Raw genomic sequence first — 22,135 nt, 5'->3', positions numbered from 1 at the left:
CCTATTAAACCATCAGGAAACAGTTAACCTATCAAACCATCAGGAAACAGTTAACCCAGGAAACAGTTAACCTATTAAACCATCAGGATACAGTTAACCCAGGAAACAGTTAACCTATTAAACCATCAGGAAACAGTTAACCTATTAAACCATTAGGATACAGTTAACCCAGGAAACAGTTAACCTATTAAACCATCAGGAAACAGTTAACCTATTAAACCATCAGGAAACAGTTAACCTATTAAACCATCAGGAAACAGTTAACCTATCAAACCATCAGGAAACAGTTAACCTATTAAACCATCAGGAAACAGTTAACCTATTAAACCATCAGGAAACAGTTAACCTATTAAACCATCAGGAAACAGTTAACCTATCAAACCATCAGGAAACAGTTAACCCAGGAAACAGTTAACCTATTAAACCATCAGGAAACAGTTAACCCAGGAAACAGTTAACCTATTAAACCATCAGGAAACAGTTAACCTATTAAACCATCAGGAAACAGTTAACCTATTAAACCATCAGGAAACAGTTAACCTATCAAACCATCAGGAAACAGTTAACCTATTAAACCATCAGGAAACAGTTAACCTATTAAACCATCAGGAAACAGTTAACCTAATAAACCATCAGGAAACAGTTAACCTATTAAACCATCAGGAAACAGTTAACCTATTAAACCATCAGGAAACAGTTAACCTATTAAACCATCAGGAAACAGTTAACCCAGGAAACAGTTACCCTATTAAACCATCAAGAAACAGTTAACCTATTAAACCATCAGGAAACAGTTAACCTATTAAACCATCAGGAAACAGTTAACCCAGGAAACAGTTAACCTATTAAACCATCAGGAAACAGTTAAAGGCGGTAGCAGCGGCAGTACTGTGTCTGTGTGTTGGGAGGAGCTGGAGTGGTAGTGCGCGGCCCCGGGGAGGTGTCGGCGACGTCGCTAAGTGACGGGGTCGCGCTCCTGCACCCGCCGCCCGGCTAGAGGAATGAGTCCTGGGGGAGGGAGGAGGGAGGAGGGAGGGGGAGGGAGGGATGGTGTGATGATTTACGTTTTACGAGCTCACAGTTATTCGGTTATTAGCAGTGTTCTGGTTCTAATAATAATAATACATTAATAGATGATTACATCGTTATTATAGGATTATATTATTATATAATAATCACATTATAACACATATATTACCATGTTACTTACTATACATTATTATAGGATTATATTATAACGTGATTCTAATATAGCGTATGTATTGTTACACAGGCGATCAGCAAGTTGCTGAATAGGAGAGAATATAAGCTGCACGGTAATTCACATCTGAATGTAATTTTCCCTTGGAAGGTGTGTGTCTGTGTGTGTGTGTCTGTGTGTGTGTGTGTGTGTGTGTGTGTGTGTGTGTGTGTGTGTGTGTGTGTGTATGGTGTGTGTGTGTGTCTGTGTGTGTGTGTGTGTGTGTCTGTGTGTGTGTGTGTGTGTGTGTGTGTCTGTGTGTGTGTGTGTGTGTGTGTGTGTGTGTGTGTGTGTGTGTGTGTGTGTGTGTGTGTATGGTGTGTGTGTGTGTCTGTGTGTGTGTGTGTGTGTGTGTCTGTGTGTGTGTGTGTGTGTGTCTGTGTGTGTGTGTCTGTGTGTGTGTGTGTGTGTGTGTGTGTGTGTGTGTGTGTGTGTACGGTGTGTGTGTACGGTGTGTGTCTATCGTGTAGTGACCTTACGGTTTGCATTCAATGTCATCATATTCTGCAACCGTCTCCTAGCCTCCTGGTCTGTCTGGCACTCTCAGGTCTAAATACAGAACACGGTTATTTACTGTGTGTGTGTGTGTGTGTGTGTGTGTGTGTGTGTGTGTGTTTACTGTGTGTGTTTACTGTGTGTGTTTACTGTGTGTGTGTTTACTGTGTGTGTTTACTGCGTGTGTGTTTACTGTGTGTGTTTACTGTGTGTGTGTGTGTGTGTGTGTTTACTGTGTGTGTTTACTGTGTGTGTTTACTGTGTGTGTGTGTGTGTGTGTGTGTGTGTGTGTGTTTACTGTGTGTGTGTGTTTACTGTGTGTGTGTTTACTGTGTGTGTGTGTGTGTGTGTTTACTGTGTGTGTGTGTGTGTGTGTGTGTGTTTACTGTGTGTGTGTTTACTGTGTGTGTGTGTTTACTGTGTGTGTGTTTACTGTGTGTGTGTGTGTGTGTTTACTGTGTGTGTGTGTGTGTGTGTTTACTGTGTGTGTTTACTTTGTGTGTGTGTGTTTACTGTGTGTGTTTACTGTGTGTGTTTACTGTGTGTGTTTACTGTGTGTGTTTACTGTGTGTGTGTTTACTGTGTGTTTACCGTGTGTGTGTGTGTGTGTGTTTACTGTGTGTGTTAACTGTGTATGTTTACTGTATGTGTTTACTGTGTATGTTTACTGTGCGTGTGTGTGTGTGTGTTTACTGTGTGTGTGTTTACTGTGTGTGTGTGTTTACTGTGTGTGTTTACTGTGTGTGTTCTCCATATAGCTTGGTATGAATTTAGCATTATGCTCAAATATAATTTTGCTTAAATCAAACCACGATTTCCTGTCCTAGCTGCCGTGTGTATACTGTCTGTGTGTGTGTGTGTGTGTCTGTGTGTGTGTGTGTGTGTGTCTGTGTGTGTGTGTGTGTGTGTGTGTGTGTGTGTGTGTGTGTGTGTGTGTGTGTGTGTGTGTGTGTGTGTGAGAGAGAGAGAGAGAGAGAGGATTCAGTAGAAAATGTCTGCAAAATAAATGAGGGGAGATGAGCCCGGAGCCCCTCCCACATTCTGGAACACAAGGCACAATTCCATTGTTATCTCTGTTGCCTAGTAACACAGGTCGTCATGGAGAGACGAGAGTCCTGATAGCTACACCATTACAGCAGAGAGAGAGGCAATGACAGGACCACACACACACACACACACACACACACACACACACACACACACACACACACACACATACACACTACAAACACACACACACACACATTTGCAGGATTGAAAACCCTAATGCTGACAAATGGCTGCATGATGCAACCAGCAGACATTCTGTGTTATAACAGTACTGCTCTACATATTCACCCTCCCCCACACACACATACACACACACACACACACACACACACACGTACATTATTTAAAACCATTTTATTACTCGACACATGGAGGAATCACGACGTCAATATACAAACGTTTTGTAACCTTTCAAAAAACAAAACACGTTATAATCCATGCGACAACCAGTTAGAGAGGAGGGGCGTATTCAATGAAAAGGGTCCCAGCCAGTTAGAGAGGAGGGGCGTATTCAATGAAAAGGGTCCCAGCCAGTTAGAGAGGAGGGGCTTATTCAATGAAAGGGTCCCAGCCAGTTAGAGAGGAGGGGCGTATTCAACGAAAAGGGTCCCAGCCAGTTAGAGAGGAGGGGCGTATTCAACGAAAGGGTCTCAGCCAGTTAGAGAGGAGGGGCGTATTCAATGAAAGGGTCCCAGCCAGTTAGAGAGGAGGGGCTTATTCAATGAAAGGGTCCCAGCCAGTTAGAGAGGAGGGGCTTATTCAACGAAAAGGGTCCCAGCCAGTTAGAGAGGAGGGGCGTATTCAATGAAAAGGGTCCCAAACAGCATCCTATTCCCACCACAGTGCACTACATTCAAAGTAATGCACTATATAGCGTAAGTATAACGCACTACATAATACAGTATATGTAAAATTCAAACGTTACAGGGAACAAGGTGCCATTTGAACACACAAACTTAAATGTTTTCCCGGAAACGTTCAGTGACAGCTCCAGTCGGGTTTGTAGTTGTAAACGTCAGAACATGAGAGGAACTTCCTGGATTCTAAAGGTTTTCTGCTCCACTGCAAGTGATGTACTGTATGTCCTAAAAACACATCGGACTGACTGGGCTAAATTGAGGAAGAGTCAGAACATTTTATTTTATTTTTTGTGTGTGTGTGAAAGGAGGTAGAGAGTATAGAGACAGAATCTCGGGCCCCATCACGACATCACTGACTGGGGGAAGGGGGAGGGGGGGAGGCAGTTCTATAGACTCTATTTCTATGGTAAGAGAGGAACCAGTCACGAGGTGAAGAACTGAAACAAGTTACTAGTTATAGACTAGTTATAGACTAGTTATAGACTAGTTATAGACTAGTTATAGAGTAGCAGTAGTTATCCTTCTCACATCTTCAGCTTTTCAAGAGTTGTTGTTCGACCTCTAGAAGAACCATCTGAAAGCTTCTCCACTGGGCACCGAGGGAGGACTCTGAGGAGAGAAGGAAACACACTGTTAAATACTGACCAGGAATAGAGACTGGACTGTTAAATACTGACCAGTGGGAATAGAGACTGGACTGTTAGAATACTGACCAGGAATAGAGACTGGACTGTTAGAATACTGACCAGGAATAGAGACTGGACTGTTAGAATACTGACCAGTGGGAATAGAGACTGGACTGTTAGAATACTGACCAGGAATAGAGACTGGACTGTTAGAATACTGACCAGGAATAGAGACTGGACTGTTATAATACTGACCAGGAATAGAGACTGGACTGTTAGAATACTGACCAGGAATAGAGACTGGACTGTTAGAATACTGACCAGGAATAGAGACTGGACTGTTAGAATACTGACCAGGAATAGAGACTGGACTGTTAGAATACTGACCAGTGGGAATAGAGACTGGACTGTTAGAATACTGACCAGGAATAGAGACTGGACTGTTAGAATACTGACCAGGAATAGAGACTGGACTGTTAGAATACTGACCAGTGGGAATAGAGACTGGACTGTTAGAATACTGACCAGGAATAGAGACTGGACTGTTAGAATACTGACCAGGAATAGAGACTGGACTGTTAGAATACTGACCAGGAATAGAGACTGGACTGTTAGAATACTGACCAGGAATAGAGACTGGACTGTTAGAATACTGACCAGGAATAGAGACTGGACTGTTATAATACTGACCAGGAATAGAGACTGGACTGTTTGAATACTGAGCAGCGGTATTTATTAGGATCCCCCACTAGCTGTGATAATTGCAGCTACTCTTCCTGGGGTCCACAAAGAACATGAAAAATGACATAATACAGAACGTTGATAGACGTGAACAGCTCAAGGACAGAACTACCTACAATTGAAAACAGCACACGTAGCACACGTGGCCTACATATCAATACATACACACAAAATATCTAGGTCAAACAAGGGAGTGGCTTTGATTTATCTGTTTTTTAAAACCAGGTTTGCTGTTCATTTGAGCAATATGAGATGAAATGTAGTTCCATGCTATAATGGCTCTGTATAGTACTGTACGCTTTCTTGAATTTGTTCTGGATTTAGGGACTGTGAAAAGACCCCTGGTGGCATGTCTGGTGGGGTAAGTGTGTTTGTCACATTAATGTTTTTTTATAAAAAAGGAGAAGTGATGTAGTCAGTCTCTCCTCAACTCTTAGCCAAGAATGACTGGCATGCATAGTATTTATACACTATATATACAAAAGTACTGTACTGTATGTGGACGCACCCTTCACATGAGTAGATTCTGCTATATCAGCCAAACCCATTGCTAACAGGTGTATAGCACAACGCCATGCAATCTCCATAGACAAACGTTGCCAGTAGAACGGCCCATACTGAAGAGCTCAGTGACTTTCAACGTGGCACCGTCTTAGGATGCCACCTTTCCAACAATCAGTTTGTCAATTTTCTGCCCTGCTAGAGCTGCTCAGGTCAACTGTAAATGCTGTTATTGTGAAGTGGAAACGTCTAGCAACAACAATGGCTCAGCCGCGAAGTGGTAGGCCGCCACACAAACTCACAGAACGGGTCTGCCAAGTGCTGAAGCGCGTAGCGCGTAACAATCGTCTGTCCTCAGTTGTAACCCTCCACTACCGAGTTCCAAACTGCCTCTGGAAGCAACGTCAGCACAAGAACGGTTCGTCTGGAGCTTCATGAAATATGTTTCCATAGCCGAGCAGCCGCACACAAGCCTAAGATCACCATGTGCAATGCCAAGCGTCGGCTGGAGTAGTGTAAAGCTCACCGCCATTGGAGCAATGGGAATACGTTCTCTGAAGTGATGAATCACGCTTCACCATCTGGTAGTCTGACGGATGAATTTGGTATTGGCGTATGTGAGGAGAACGCTACCTGCCCCAATGCATAGTGCCAACTGTAAAGTTTGGTGGAGGAGGAATAATGGTCTGGGGCTGTTTTTCATGGTTCGGGCGCCTTAGTTCCAGTGAAGGGAAATCTTAATGCTACAGCATACAATGACATTCTAGACGATTCTGCACTTTCTAGCAACCGTTTGGGGAAGGCCCTTTCCTGTTTCAGAATGTGCACAAAGCAAGATCAGAGTGGAAGAACTTGACTGGCCCGCACAGACCCCTGAACTCAACCCCATCGAACACCTTTGGGATGAATTGGGATGCCGACTGCGAGACAGGCCTAATTTCCTGTCCCCGTAGCAATGTTCCAGCATCTAGTGGAAATCCTTCCCAGAATAGTGGAGGCTGTTATAGCATCAAAGGGGGGGACCAACTCTATGTTAACGCCCATGATTTTGGAATGAGATGTTCGACGAGTAGGTGTTCACATACTTTTGGTTATGTAGTGTATTACCCCTTCTGGATTTGGGGATTGTGAAAAGACCCCTGGTGGCATGTCTGGTGGGATAAGTGTGTGTGTCAGAGTTGTGTGTAAGTTGAATATGCAAACAATTTTGGCTTTTCAACACAATGTTTCTTATAAAAAGAAGAAGTGATGCAGTCAGTCTCTCCTCAACTCTTAGCCAAGAGAGACTGGTATGCATAGTATTTATATCAGCCCTCTGATTACAATGAAGAGCAAGACGTGCCGCTCTGTTCTGGGCCAGCTGCAGCTTAACTAGTTACTTCTTAGCAGCACTGGACCACACGACTGGACAATAATTAAGATTAAGATAAAACTAGAGCCTGCAGAACATCTCTTTGTTACAGACAGACCTCTCCCCATCTTTACAACCATTGAATCTATATGTTTTGACCATGACAGTTTACGATCTAAGGTAACACCAGGTAATTTAGTCTCCTCAACAGCCACAGCATTCATTACCAGATTCCCCCGAGGTCTAGTGCTTAGCGAATGATTCGTACCAAATACAATGCTCTTAGTTTTAGAGAAGTTCAGGACCAGTTTATTACTGACCACCTTTTCCTAAAGGCTTTGTTTAATGCCAGTGCCAGGTCATTTGTAAAAAAAATAGATAAACGTTTAGGGCATAGACAGCTTCCCTGTGGTACACCACACTTCACATTTGACATGGGAGAAACTTCCATTAAAGAAACCCTCTGAGTTCTATTAGATAGATAGATACGTTTTCTTAACAACAGGTTATGGTCAACAATATGAAAAGGCTGAACTAAAATCTAACAGTACAGCTCCCACAATCTTCTTACCCGGATAAAGCACTAAATAACCTTCAGTTATGGCTAAACACTGCAGCTAGAATTTTGACTAGAACCAAAAAATTGGATCATATTACTCCCGTGCTTGCCTCTCTACACTGGCTTCCTGTAAAGCAGTGGTCGCCAACCAGTCGATCGCGATCAAGGCATGCCTAGTCGATCACCAAATATTTCTGTAGAAAAGCCAACGAACGATAAAGGCATGCGCTCCTTTTTTTAAATTGTGTTGAGCTGTTGCCAGTAGGTGGTGCACTTGATTCAAAAGTTCTGCGCACCGGGTGGGCAGAGTGTTCCCATGAGACAAACTCAACCTACCCGGCGGACCGGCAAGCCTGTGACTAAATCGAGTGCACCTACTGCGCTGCCCAATCAGATAGCTCAAATCACGGTGGCTACAGAGCTTCCATGACTCTGACCACAGCCAAGTATAATTGGCTACTAGTCTACGTAAGATTTTGTAACTTTTAACCATGACCACAGAGTCACTGTTTTTATTCAACACTATTACAAAACGCGCAGCTCAGGCTGCAGCTGCAATGAATGAGTAGCCCTGCATTTTTTTATATTATTAGCAACTCGTCGTGTCGATTTTAATATTAAGGAAAATTGAACTTTCTCTGGTCACAGGAACAACATGAATTTGTGCATGAGGCAGATGTGGTGCCATCAGGTGGAAGATGGTGTCCCATCTCTCTGATCAGTTTCCCCAGAGGAATGGAAGGAAAGAGCAAGGACCATGAGAGAACGGTTATCCAACTCGGAATTCCAAGTTGGAAACTCTGGCATCTTTCTAGAGCTCTGACTTTTCGACCTGAAGATCACTGACGTTGGGATTTGATCTCGTTGACCATCATGTGCAGGTACCATCAGTCCAGTAAAATAAAAAAGGAAATTATTTAAATTCATCACAGAGCTCCACAGTGCCTCACAAGTGCTAAACCAACTGATCTATTTTGTTATCAAAGCTCAAGTTTTGAAATAGAATATGGTCTGATTAACAATATTGGCAGGCCAATCATATAGCCAATATGCTGTGATAATGTATTAGGCCTACTGACCAAACCTCATTCCTACCAAACTGTTTGTTTGAGATTAATGTAAAAAAAACAATCTGAGCAGTAGATCTCAGCTTGCTTTTTGACTGCGAAAGTGATCTTGACTCAGAAAAGGTTGGTGACCACTGCTGTAAAGGCTAGGGCTGATTTCAAGGTTTTACTGCTAACCTACAAAGCATTACATGGGCTTGTTCCTACCAATCTCTCCAATTTGGTCCTGCCGTACATACCTACACATACGCTACGGTTACAAGACGCAGGCCTCCTTACTGTCCCTAAAATTTCTAGGGCTTTCACCTATAGAGCTCCATTTTTATGGAATGGTCTGCCTATCCATGTGAGAGACAGACTCGGTCTCGTCCTTTAAGTCTTTATTGAAGACTCATCTCTTCAGTAGGTCCTATGATTGAGTGTAGTCTGGCGTAGCGGTGTGAAGGTGAACGGAAAGGCACTGGAGCAACGAACTGCCCTGGGACCATGACTCAGGACTACCTGGCCTGATGACTCCTTGCTGTCCCCAGTCCATCTGGTCGTGCTGCTGCTCCAGTTTCAACTGTTCTGCCTGCGGCTATGGAACCCTGACCTGTTCACCGGACGTACTACCTTGTCCCGGACCTGCTGTTTTCAACTCTCTCGCTCTACTGCATCTGCTGTCTGTAATTCTGAATGCTCGGCTATGAAAAGCTAATTGACTGAGGTGCTGACTTGTTGCACCCTCTACAACCACTGTGATTATTATTATTATTATTAGACCCTGCTGGTCATCTATGAACATTTGAACATCTAGGCCATGTACTGTTATAATCTCCACCTGGCACAGCCAGAAGAGGACTGGCCACCCCTCATAGCCTGGTTCCTCTCTAGGTTTCTTCCTAGGTTCTGTCCTTTCTAGGGAGTTTTTCCTAGCCACCCCTCATAGCCTGGTTCCTCTCTAGGTTTCTTCCTAGGTTCTGTCCTTTCTAGGGAGTTTTTCCTAGCCACTGTGCTTCTAAATCTGTATTGCTTGCTGTTTGGGATTTTAGGCTGGGTTTCTGTATAGTTTCTGTGACACCGGCTGATGTAAAAAAGGGCTTTAAAAATAAATTTGATTGATTGATCTCATTATCAATTTATTTCAACCAATCATCAGTCATTTGTGTCAGTGCAGTACATGTTGAGTGCCCTTCTCTATAAGCATGCTGAAAGTCTGCTGTTTATTTGTTGACAGAGAAATAGCATTGTATTTGGTCAAACAGTATGTTTTCCAACGGTTTGCTAAGAGCTGGCAGCAAGCTGTTAGGTCTGCTGTTAGAACCAGTAAAGGCCTCTTTACTACTCTTGGGTAACGCAATGACTTTGTCTTCCCTCCAGGCCTGAGGATAAACCCTTTCCTCTAGGCTCAGATGAAAGATGTGACAGACAGGAGTGTCTATAGAGTCAGCTACAATCCTCAGTAGCTTTCCGACTAAGTTGTCAATGCCAGGAGGTTTTGTCATTATTGATCGAAAGCATTTTTTACACCTCTCTCATGAGAACTTTACAAAAATCCAATTTATAATGCTTTTCTTTCATTATCTGTTTTTTTATGCATGAACACAATGGCGTAATGTTTGTCTAGTGTTCTATACCACATAATGTCTAGTGTTCTATACCACATAATGTCTAGTGTTCTATACCACATAATGTCTAGTGTTCTATACCACATAATGTCTAGTGTTCTATACCACATAATGTCTAGTGTTCTATACCACATAAATTCTAGTGGTCTATACCACGTTCTATCCACATAATTCTAGTGTTCTATACACATAATGTCCTAGTGTTCCTATACACATAATGTCTAGTGTTCTATACCACATAATGTCTAGTGTTCTACACCACATAATGTCTAGTGTTCTATACCACATAATGTCCTAGTGTTCTATACCACATAATGTCTAGTGTTCTATCCCACATAATGTCTAGTGGTTCTATACCACATAATGTCTAGTGTTCTATACCACATAATGTCTAGTGTTCTATACCACATAATGTCCTAGTGTTCTATACCACATAATGTCTAGTGTTCTATACACATAATGTCTAGTGTTCTATACCACATATGTCTAGTGGTCTATACCACATATGTCTAGTGTTCTATACCACATATGTCTAGTGTTCTATACCACATAATGTCTAGTGTTCTATACCACATAATGTCTAGTGGTTCTATACCACATAATGTCCGAGTGTTCTATACCACATAATGTCTAGTGTTCTATACCAATAATGTCTAGTGTTCTATACACATAATGTCTAGTGTTCTATACCACATAATGTCTAGTGTTCTATACCACATAATGTCTAGTGTCTATACCACATAATGTCTAGGTTCTATACCACATAATGTCTAGTGTTCTATACCACATAATGTCTAGTGTTCTATACCACATAATGTCTAGTGTTCTATACCACATAATGTCTAGTGTCTATACCACATAATGTCTAGTGTTCTACACCACATAATGTCTAGTGTTCTACACCACATAATGTCTAGTGTTCTACACCACATAATGTCTAGTGTTCTACACCACATAATGTCTAGTGTTCTACACCACATAATGTCTAGTGTTCTACACACATAAGTCTAGTGTCTATACACATAACGTCTAGTGTTCTACACCACATAATGTCTAGTGTTCTACACCACATAATGTCTAGTGTTCTACACCACATAATGTCTAGTGTTCTATACCACATAATGTCTAGTGTTCTATACCACATAATGTCTAGTGTTCTATACCACATAATGTCTAGTGTTCTATACCACATAATGTCTAGTTCTATACCACATAATGTCTGTGTTCTACACCACATAAGTCTAGTGTTCTACACCACTAATGTTCAGTGTTCTACACCACATAATGTATAGTGTTCTACACACATAATGTCTAGTGTTCTACACCACATAATGTCTAGTGTTCTACACCACATAATGTCTAGTGTTCTATACCACATAAAGTCTAGTGTTCTACACCACATAATGTCTAGTGTTCTACACCACATAATGTCTAGTGTTCTACACCACATAATGTCTAGTGTTCTATACCACATAATGTCTAGTGTTCTATACCACATAATGTCTAGTGTTCTATACCACATATGTCTAGTGTTCTACCACATAATGTCTAGTGTTCTATACCACATAATGTCTAGTTGTATACCACATAATGTCTAGTGTTCTATACCACATAATGTCTAGTGTTCTATACCACATAATGTCTATGTTCTATACCCATAATGTCTAGTGTTCTATACCACATAATGTCTAGTGTTCTATACCACATAGTCTAGGTTCTATACCACATAATGTCGTGTTCTATACCACTAATGTCTAGTGTTCTATACCACATATGTCTAGTTCTATACCACATAATGTCTAGTGTTCTATACCACATAATGTCTAGTGTTCTATACCACATAATGTCTAGTTCTATACCACATGTAGTGTTCTATACCACATAATGTCTAGTGTTCTATACCACATAATGTCTAGTGTTCTATACCACATAATGTCTAGTGTTCTATCCCACATAATGTCTAGTGTTCTATACCACATAATGTCTAGTGTCTTACCACATAATGTCTAGTGTTTATACCACATAATGTCTAGTGTTCTATACCACATAATGTCTAGTGTTCTATACAATAATGTCTAGTGTTCTATACCACATAATGTCTAGTGTCTATACCACATAATGTCTAGTGTTCTATACCACATAATGTCTAGTGTTCTATACCACATAATGTCTAGTGTTCTATACCACAAATGTCTAGTGTTCTATACCACATAATGTCTAGTGTTCTATACCACATAATGTCTAGTGTTCTATACCACATAATGTCTAGTGTTCTATACCACATAATGTCTAGTGTTCTATACCACATATGTCTAGTGTTCTATACCACATAATGTCTAGTGTTCTATACCACATAATGTCTAGTGTTCTATACCACATAATGTCTAGTGTTCTATACCACATAATGTCTAGGGTTCTATACACATAATGTCTAGTGTTCTATACCACATAATGTCTAGTGTTCTATACCACATAATGTCTAGTGTTCTATACCACATAATGTCTAGTGTCTATACCACATAATGTCTAGTGTTCTATACCACATAATGTCTAGTGTTCTATACCACATAATGTCTAGTGTTCTATACCACATAATGTCTAGTGTTCTATACCACATAATGTCTAGTTCTATACCCACATAATGTCTAGTGTTCTATACCACATAATGTCTAGTGTTCTATACCACATAATGTCTAGTGTTCTATACCCATAATGTCTAGTGTTCTATACCACATAATGTCTAGTGTTCTATACCACATAATGTCTAGTGTTCTATACCACATAATGTCTAGTGTTCTATACACATAATGTCTAGTGTTCTATACCACATAATGTCTAGTGTTCTATAGCACATAATGTCTAGTTCTATAGCACATAATGTCTAGTGTTCTATACATAATGTCTAGTGTTCTACAGCACATAATGTCTAGTGTTCTATACCACATAATGTCTAGTTTTCTATACCACATAATGTCTAGTTCTTACCACATAATGTCTAGTGTTCTATACCACATAATGTCTAGTGTTCTATAACCACATAAGTCTAGGTTCTATACCACATAATGTCTAGTGTTCTATACCACATAATGTCTAGTGTTCTATACCACATAATGTCTAGTGTTCTATACCACATAAGTCTAGTGTTCTATACCACATAATGTCTAGTGTTCTATACCACTAATGTCTAGTGTTCTATACCACATATGTCTAGTGTTCTATAGCACATAATGTCTAGTGTTCTATACCACATAATGTCTAGTGTTCTATACCACATAATGTAGTGTTCTATACCACATATGTCTAGTGTTCTATACCACATAATGTCTAGTGTTCTAACCAATAATGTCTAGTGTTCTTACCACATAATGTCTAGTGTTCTATACCACATAATGTCTAGTGTTTCTACCACATAATGTCTAGTGTTCTATACCACATAATGTCTAGTGTTCTATACCACATAATGTCTAGTGTCTATACCACATAATGTCTAGTGTTCTATACCACATAATGTCTAGTGTTCTATACACATATGTCTAGTGTTCTATACCACATAATGTCTAGTGTTCTATACCACATAATGTCTAGTGTTCTATACCACATAATGTCTAGCGTTCTATACCACATAATGTCTAGTGTTCTATACCACATAATGTCTAGTGTTCTATACCAATAATGTCTAGTGTTCTATACCACATAATGTCTAGTGTTCTATACCACATAATGTCTAGTGTTCTATACCACATAATGTCTAGTGTTCTATACCACATAATGTCTAGTGTTCTATACCACATAATGTCTAGTGTTCTATACCACATAATGTCTAGTGTTCTATAACCAACATAAGTCTAGTGTTCTATACCACAGAAATGTCTAGTGTTCTATACCACATATGTCTAGTGTTCTATACCACATAATGTCTAGTGTTCTATACCACATAATGTCTAGTTGTTCTATACCACATAATGTCTAGTGTTCTATACCACATAATGTCTAGTGTTCTATACCACATAATGTCTAGTTGTCTATACCACATAATGTCTAGTGTTCTATACCACATAATGTCAGTGTTCTAGACCACATAATGTCAATAAATGTAGTTCTATACCACATAATGTCTAGTGTTCTATACCACATAATGTCTAGTGTTCTATACCACATAATGTCCTAGTGTTCTATACCACATAATGTCTAGTGTTCTATACCACATAATGTCCTAGTGTTCCTATACCACTAATAGTCTAGTGTTCTATACCACATAATGTCTAGTGTTCTATACCACATAATGTCTAGTGTTCTATACCACATAATGTCTAGTGTTCTACACCACATAATGTCTAGTGTTCTATACCACATAATGTCTAGTGTTCTATACCACATAATGTCTAGTGTTCTATAGCACATAATGTCTAGTGTTCTATACCACATAATGTCTAGTGTTCTACAGCACATAATGTCTAGTGTTCTATACCAATAATGTCTAGTGTTCTATACCACATAATGTTCGTGTTCTATACCACATAATGTCTAGTGTTCTATACCACATAATGTCTAGTGTTCTATACCACATAATGTCTAGTGTTCTATACCACATAATGTCTAGGTTCTATACCACATAATGTCTAGTGTTCTATACCACATAATGTCTAGTGTTCTATACCACATAATGTCTAGTGTTCTATACCACAATGTCTAGTGTTCTATACCACATAATGTCTAGTGTTCTATACCACATAATGTCTAGTGTTCTATACCACATAATGTCTAGTGTTCTATACCACATAATGTCTAGTGTTCTATACCACATAATGTCTAGTGTTCTATACCACATAATGTCTGGTGTTCTATACCACATAATGTCTAGTGTTCTATACCACATAATGTCTAGTGTTCTATACCACATAATGTCTAGTGTTCTATACCACATAATGTCTAGTGTTCTATACCACATAATGTCTAGTGTTCTATACCACATAATGTCTAGTGTTCTATACCACATAATGTCTAGTGTTCTATACCACATAATGTCTAGTGTTCTATCCCACATAATGTTAGTGTTCTATACCACATAATGTCTAGTGTTCTATACCACATAATGTCTAGTGTTCTATACCACATAATGTCTAGTGTTCATACACATAATGTCTAGTGTTCTATACCACATAATGTCTAGTGTTCTATACCACATAATGTCTAGTGTTCTATACCACATAATGTCTAGTGTTCTATACCACATAATGTCTAGGTTCTATACCACATAATGTCTAGTGTTCTATACCACATAATGTCTAGTGTTCTATACCACATAATGTCTAGTGTTCTATACACATAATGTCTAGTGTTCTATACCACATAATGTCTAGTGTTCTATACCACATAATGTCTAGTGTTCTATACCACATAATGTCTAGTGTTCTATACCACATAATGTCTAGTGTTCTATACCACATAATGTCTAGTGTTCTATACCACATAATGTCTAGTGTCTATACCACTAATGTCTAGTGTTCTATACCACAATGTCTAGTGTTCTATACCACATAATGTCTAGTGTTCTATACCACATAATGTCTAGTGTTCTATACACATAATGTCTAGTTTCTATACCACTAATGTCTAGTGTTCTATACCACATAATGTCTAGTGTTCTATACCACATAATGTCTGTGTTCTATACCAATAATGTCTAGTGTTAATACCACATAATGTCTAGTGTTCTATACCACATAATGTCTAGTGTTCTATACCACATAATGTCTAGTGTTCTATACCACATAATGTCTAGTGTTCTATACCAACATAATGTCTAGTGTTCTATACCACATAATGTCTGTGGTTCTATACCACATAATGTCTAGTGTTCTATACCAATCATGTCTAGTGTTCTATACCACAGAATGTCTAGTGTTCTATACCACATAATGTCTAGTGTTCTATACCACTAATGTCTAGTGTTCTATACCACATAATGTCTAGTGTTCTATACCACATAATGTCTAGTGTTCTATAGCACATAATGTCTAGGTTCTATAGCACATATGTCTAGTGTTCTATACCACATATGTCTAGTGTTCTACAGCACATAATGTCTAGTGTTCTAACCGCATAATGTCTAGTGTTCTATACCACATAATGTCTAGTGTTCTATACCACATAATGTCTAGTGTTCTATACCACATAATGTCTAGTGTTCTATACCACATAATGTCTAGTGTTCTATACCACATAATGTCTAGTGTTCTATACCACATAATGTCTAGTGTTCTATACCACATAATGTCTAGTGTTCTATACCACATAATGTCTAGTGTTCTATACCACATAATGTCTAGTGTTCTATACCACATAATGTCTAGTGTTCTATACCACATAATGTCTAGTGTTCTATAGCACATAATGTCTAGTGTTCTATACCATAATGTCTAGTGTTCTATACCACATAATGTCTAGTGTTCTATACCACATAATGTCTAGTGTTCTATACCACATAATGTCTAGTGTTCTATACCACATAATGTCTAGTGTTCTATACCACATAATGTCTAGTGTTCTATACCACATAATTCTAGTGTTCTATACCCATAATGTCTAGTGTCTATACCACATAATGTCTAGTGTTCTATACCACATAATGTCTAGTGTTCTATACCACATAATGTCTAGTGTTCTATACCACATAATGTCTAGTGTTCTATACCACATAATGTCTAGTGTTTTCTATACCACATAATGTCTAGTGTTCTATACCACATAATGTCTAGTGTTCTATACCACATAATGTCTAGCGTTCTATACCACATAATGTCTAGGGTTCTATACCACATAATGTCTAGTGTTCTATACCACATAATGTCTAGTGTTCTATACCACATAATGTCTAGTGTTCTATACCACAATGTCTAGTGTTCTATACCACATAATGTCTAGTGTCTATACCACATAAGTCTAGTGTTCTATACCACATAATGTCTAGTGTTCTATACCACATAATGTCTAGTGTTCTATACCACATATGTCTAGTGTTCTATACCACATAATGTCTAGTGTTCTATACCACATAATGTCTAGTGTTCTATACCACATAATGTCTAGTGTTCTATACCACATAATGTCTAGTGTTCTATACCACATAGTGTCGTGTTCTATACCACATAATGTCTAGTGTTCTATACCACTAATGTCTAGTGTTCTATACCACATATGTCTATTGTCTATCCACATAATGTCTAGTGTTCTATACCACATAATGTCTAGTGTTCTATACCACATAATGTCTAGTGTTCTATACCACATAATGTCTAGTGTTCTATACCACATAATGTCTAGTGTTCTATACCACATAATGTCTAGTGTTCTATACCACATAATGTCTAGTGTTCTATAACAAATAATGTCTAGTGTTCTATACCACATAATGTCTAGTGTTTATACCACTAATGTCTAGTGTTCTACACCACATAATGTCTAGTGTTCTATACCACATAATGTCTAGTGTTCTATACCACATAATGTCTAGTGTTCTATAGCACATAATGTCTAGTGTTCTATACCACATAATGTCTAGTGTTCTACAGCACATAATGTCTAGTGTTCTATACCACATAATGTCTAGTGTTCTATACCACATAATGTCTAGTGTTCTATACCACATAATGTCTAGTGTTCTATACCACATAATGTCTAGTGTTCTATACCACATAATGTCTAGTGTTCTATACCACATAATGTCTAGTGTTCTATACCACATAATGTCTAGTGTTCTATACCACATAATGTCTAGTGTTCTATACCACATAATGTCTAGTGTTCTATACCACATAATGTCGTGTTCTATACCACATAATGTCTAGTGTTCTATACCACATAATGTCTAGTGTTCTATACCACATAATGTCTAGTGTTCTATACCACATAATGTCTAGTGTTCTATCCCACATAATGTCTAGTGTTCTATACCACATAATGTCTAGTGTTCTATCCCACATAATGTCTAGTGTTCTATACCACATAATGTCTAGTGTTCTATACCACAAATGTCTAGTGTTCTATACACATAATGTCTAGTGTTCTATACCATAATGTCTAGTGTTCTATACCACATAATGTCTAGTGTTCTATACCACAATGTCTAGTGTTCTATCACATAACACATAATGTCTAGTGTTCTATACCACATAATGTCTAGTGTTCTATACCACATAATGTCTAGTGTTCTATACCAATAATGTCTAGTGTTCTATACCACATAATGTCTAGTGTTCTATACCACATAATGTCTAGTGTTCTATACCACATAATGTCTAGTGTTCTATACCACATATGTCTAGTGTTCTATACCACATAATGTCTAGTGTTCTATACCACATAATGTCTAGTGTTCTATACCACATAATGTCTAGTGTTCTATACCACATAATGTCTAGTGTTCTACACACATAATGTCTAGTGTTCTATACCACATAATGTCTAGTGTTCTATACCACATAATGTCTAGTGTTCTATACCACATAATGTCTAGTGTTCTATACCCCATAATGTCTAGTGTTCTATACCACATAATGTCTAGTGTTCTATACCACATAATCTAGTGTTCTATACCACATAATGTCTAGTGTTCTATACCACATAATGTCTAGTGTTCTATACCACATAATGTCTAGTGTTCTATACCACATATGTCTAGTGTTCTATACCACATAATGTCTAGTGTTCTATACCACATAATGTCTAGTGTTCTATACCACATAATGTCTAGTGTTCTATACCACATATGTCTAGTGTTCTATACCACATAATGTCTAGTGTTCTATACCACATAATGTCTAGTGTTCTATACCACATAATGTCTAGTGTTCTATACCACATAATGTCTAGTGTTCTATACCACATAATGTCTAGTGTTCTATACCACATAATGTCTAGTGTTCTATACCACATAATGTCTAGTGTTCTATACCCATAATGTCTAGTGTTCTATACCACATAATGTCTAGTGTTCTATACCACATAATGTCTAGTGTTCTATACCACATAATGTCTAGTGTTCTATACCACATAATGTCTAGTGTTCTATACCACATAATGTCTAGTGTCTATACCACATAATGTCTAGTGTTATATAGCACATAATGCTAGTTCTATACCACATAATGTCTAGTGTCTATACCACATAATGTCTAGTGTTCTATACCACATAATGTCTAGTGTCTATACCACATAATGTCTAGTGTTCTATACCACATAATGTCTAGTGTTCTATACCACATATGTCTAGTTTATACCACATAATGTCTAGTGTTCTATACCACATAATGTCTAGTGTTCTATACCACATAATGTCTAGTGTTCTATACCACATAATGTCTAGTGTTCTATACCACATAATGTCTAGTGTTCTATACCACATAATGTCTAGTGTTCTATACCACATAATGTCTAGTGTTCTATACCACAAATGTCTAGTGTTCTACACCACATAATGTCTAGTGTTCTATACCACATAATGTCTAGTGTTCTATAGCACATAATGTCTAGTGTTCTATAGCACATAATGTCTAGTGTTCTATACCACATAATGTCTAGTGTTCTACAGCACATAATGTCTAGTGTTCTATACCACATAATGTCTAGTGTTCTATACCACATAATGTCTAGTGTTCTATACCACATAATGTCTATGTTCTATACCACATAATGTCTAGTGTTTCTATACCACATAATGTCTAGTGTTCTATACCACATAATGTCTAGTGTTCTATACCACATAATGCCTATGTTCTATACCACATAATGTCTAGTGTTCTATACCACATAATGTCTAGTTTCTATACCACATAATGTCTAGTGTTCTATACCACATAATGTCTAGTGTTCTATACCACATAATGTCTAGTGTTCTATACCACATAATGTCTAGTGTTCTATACCACATAATGTCTAGTGTTCTATACCACATAATGTCTAGTGTTCTATACCACATAATGTCTAGTGTTCTATCCCACTAATGTCTAGTGTTCTATACCACATAATGTCTAGTGTTCTATACCACATAATGTCTAGTGTTCTATACCACATAATGTCTAGTGTTCTATACCACATAATGTCTAGTGTTCTATACCACATAATGTCTAGTGTTCTATACCACATAATGTCTAGTGTTCTATACCAATAATGTCTAGTGTTCTATACCACATATGTCTAGTGTTCTATACCACATAATGTCTAGTTGTTCTATACCACATATGTCTAGTGTTCTATACCACATAATGTCTAGTGTTCTATACCACATAATGTCTAGTGTTCTATACCACATAATGTCTAGTGTTCTATACCACATAATGTCTAGTGTTCTATACCACATATGTCTAGTGTTCTATACCACATAATGTCTAGTGTTCTATACCACATAATGTCTAGTGTTCTATACCACATAATGTCTAGTGTTCTATACCACATAATGTCTAGTGTTCTACACCACATAATGTCTAGTGTTCTACACCACATAATGTCTAGTGTTCTATACCACATAATGTCTAGTGTTCTATACCACATAATGTCTAGTGTTCTATACCACATAATGTCTAGTGTTCTATACCACATAATGTCTAGTGTTCTATACCACATAATGTCTAGTGTTCTATACCACATAATGTCTAGTGTTCTATACCACATAATGTCTAGTGTTCTATACCACATAATGTCTAGTGTTCTATACCACATAATGTAGTGTTCTATACGACATAATGTCTAGTGTTCTTACCACATAATGTCTAGTGTTCTATACCACATAATGTCTAGTGTTCTATACCATAATGTCTAGTGTTCTATACCACATCATGTCTAGTGTTCTATACACATAATGTCTAGTGTTCTATACCACATAATGTCTAGTGTTCTATACCACATAATGTCTAGTGTTCTATACCACATAATGTCTAGTGTTCTATAACACATAATGTCTAGTGTTCTATACCACATAATGTCTAGTGTTCTATACCACATAATGTCTAGTGTTCTATACCACATAATGTCTAGTGTTCTATACCACATAATGTCTAGTGTTCTATACCACATAATGTCTAGTGTTCTATACCACATAATGTCTAGTGTTCTATACCACATAATGTCTAGTGTTCTATACCACATAATGTCTAGTGTTTATATAGCACATAATGTCTAGGTTCTATACCACATAATGTCTAGTGTTCTATACCACATAATGTCTAGTGTCTATACCACATAATGTCTAGTGTTCTATACCACATAATGTCTAGTGTTCTATACCACATAATGTCTAGTGTTCTATACCACATAATGTCTAGTGTTCTATACCAAATGTCTAGTGTTCTATACCACATAATGTCTAGTGTTCTATACCACATAATGTCTAGTGTTCTATACCACATAATGTCTAGTGTTCTATACCACATAATGTCTAGTGTTCTATACCACATAATGTCTAGTGTTCTATACCACATAATGTCTAGTGTTCTATACCACATAATGTCTAGTGTTCTATACCACATAATGTCTAGTGTTCTATACCACATAATGTGAGTGTTCTATACCACATAATGTCTAGTGTTCTATACCACATAATGTCTAGTGTTCTAAACCACATAATGTCTAGTGTTCTATACACATAATGTCTAGTGTTCTATACCACATAATGTCTAGTGTTCTATACCACATAATGTCTAGTGTTCTATACCACATAATGTCTAGTGTTCTATACCACATAATGTCTAGTGCTATACCACATAATGTCTAGTGTTCTATACCACATAATGTCTAGTGTTCTATACCACATAATGTCTAGTGTTCTATACCACATAATGTCTAGTGGTCTATACCACATATGTCTAGTGTTCTATACCACATAATGTCTAGTGTTCTATACCACATAATGTCTAGTGTTCTATACACATAATGTCTAGTGTTCTATACCACATAATGTCTAGTGTTCTATACCACATAATGTCTAGTGTTCTAACCACTAATGTCTAGTGTTCTACACCACATAATGTCTAGTGTTCTACACC

At 38.1% G+C, this 22,135-nt stretch overlaps 1 protein-coding gene across 7 annotated transcripts in view; it reads right to left on the bottom strand.

Annotated features, from left to right (window-relative positions):
• Positions 1–3,122: 3,122 nt before the first annotated feature.
• LOC115194761 (mucin-19) overlaps positions 3,123–22,135 on the bottom strand; it is a 34,278-nt gene continuing 15,265 nt past the window's right edge. For all 7 annotated transcript variants that reach the window (XM_029754678.1, XM_029754679.1, XM_029754682.1 and 4 more), the window contains one exon: positions 3,123–4,254. In XM_029754678.1, the coding sequence (XP_029610538.1) occupies positions 4,207–4,254 (48 nt within the window). In that variant the 3' untranslated portion in view covers positions 3,123–4,206. The remainder of the gene's footprint in view (positions 4,255–22,135) is intronic.

This window comes from Salmo trutta, chromosome 5, assembly GCF_901001165.1.
Source record: "Salmo trutta chromosome 5, fSalTru1.1, whole genome shotgun sequence".
Classification (NCBI taxonomy): Eukaryota; Metazoa; Chordata; class Actinopteri; order Salmoniformes; family Salmonidae; genus Salmo; species Salmo trutta.
Note: the sequence above shows the minus strand (reverse complement) of the source record. Positions and strands in the feature narration are given on the sequence as shown.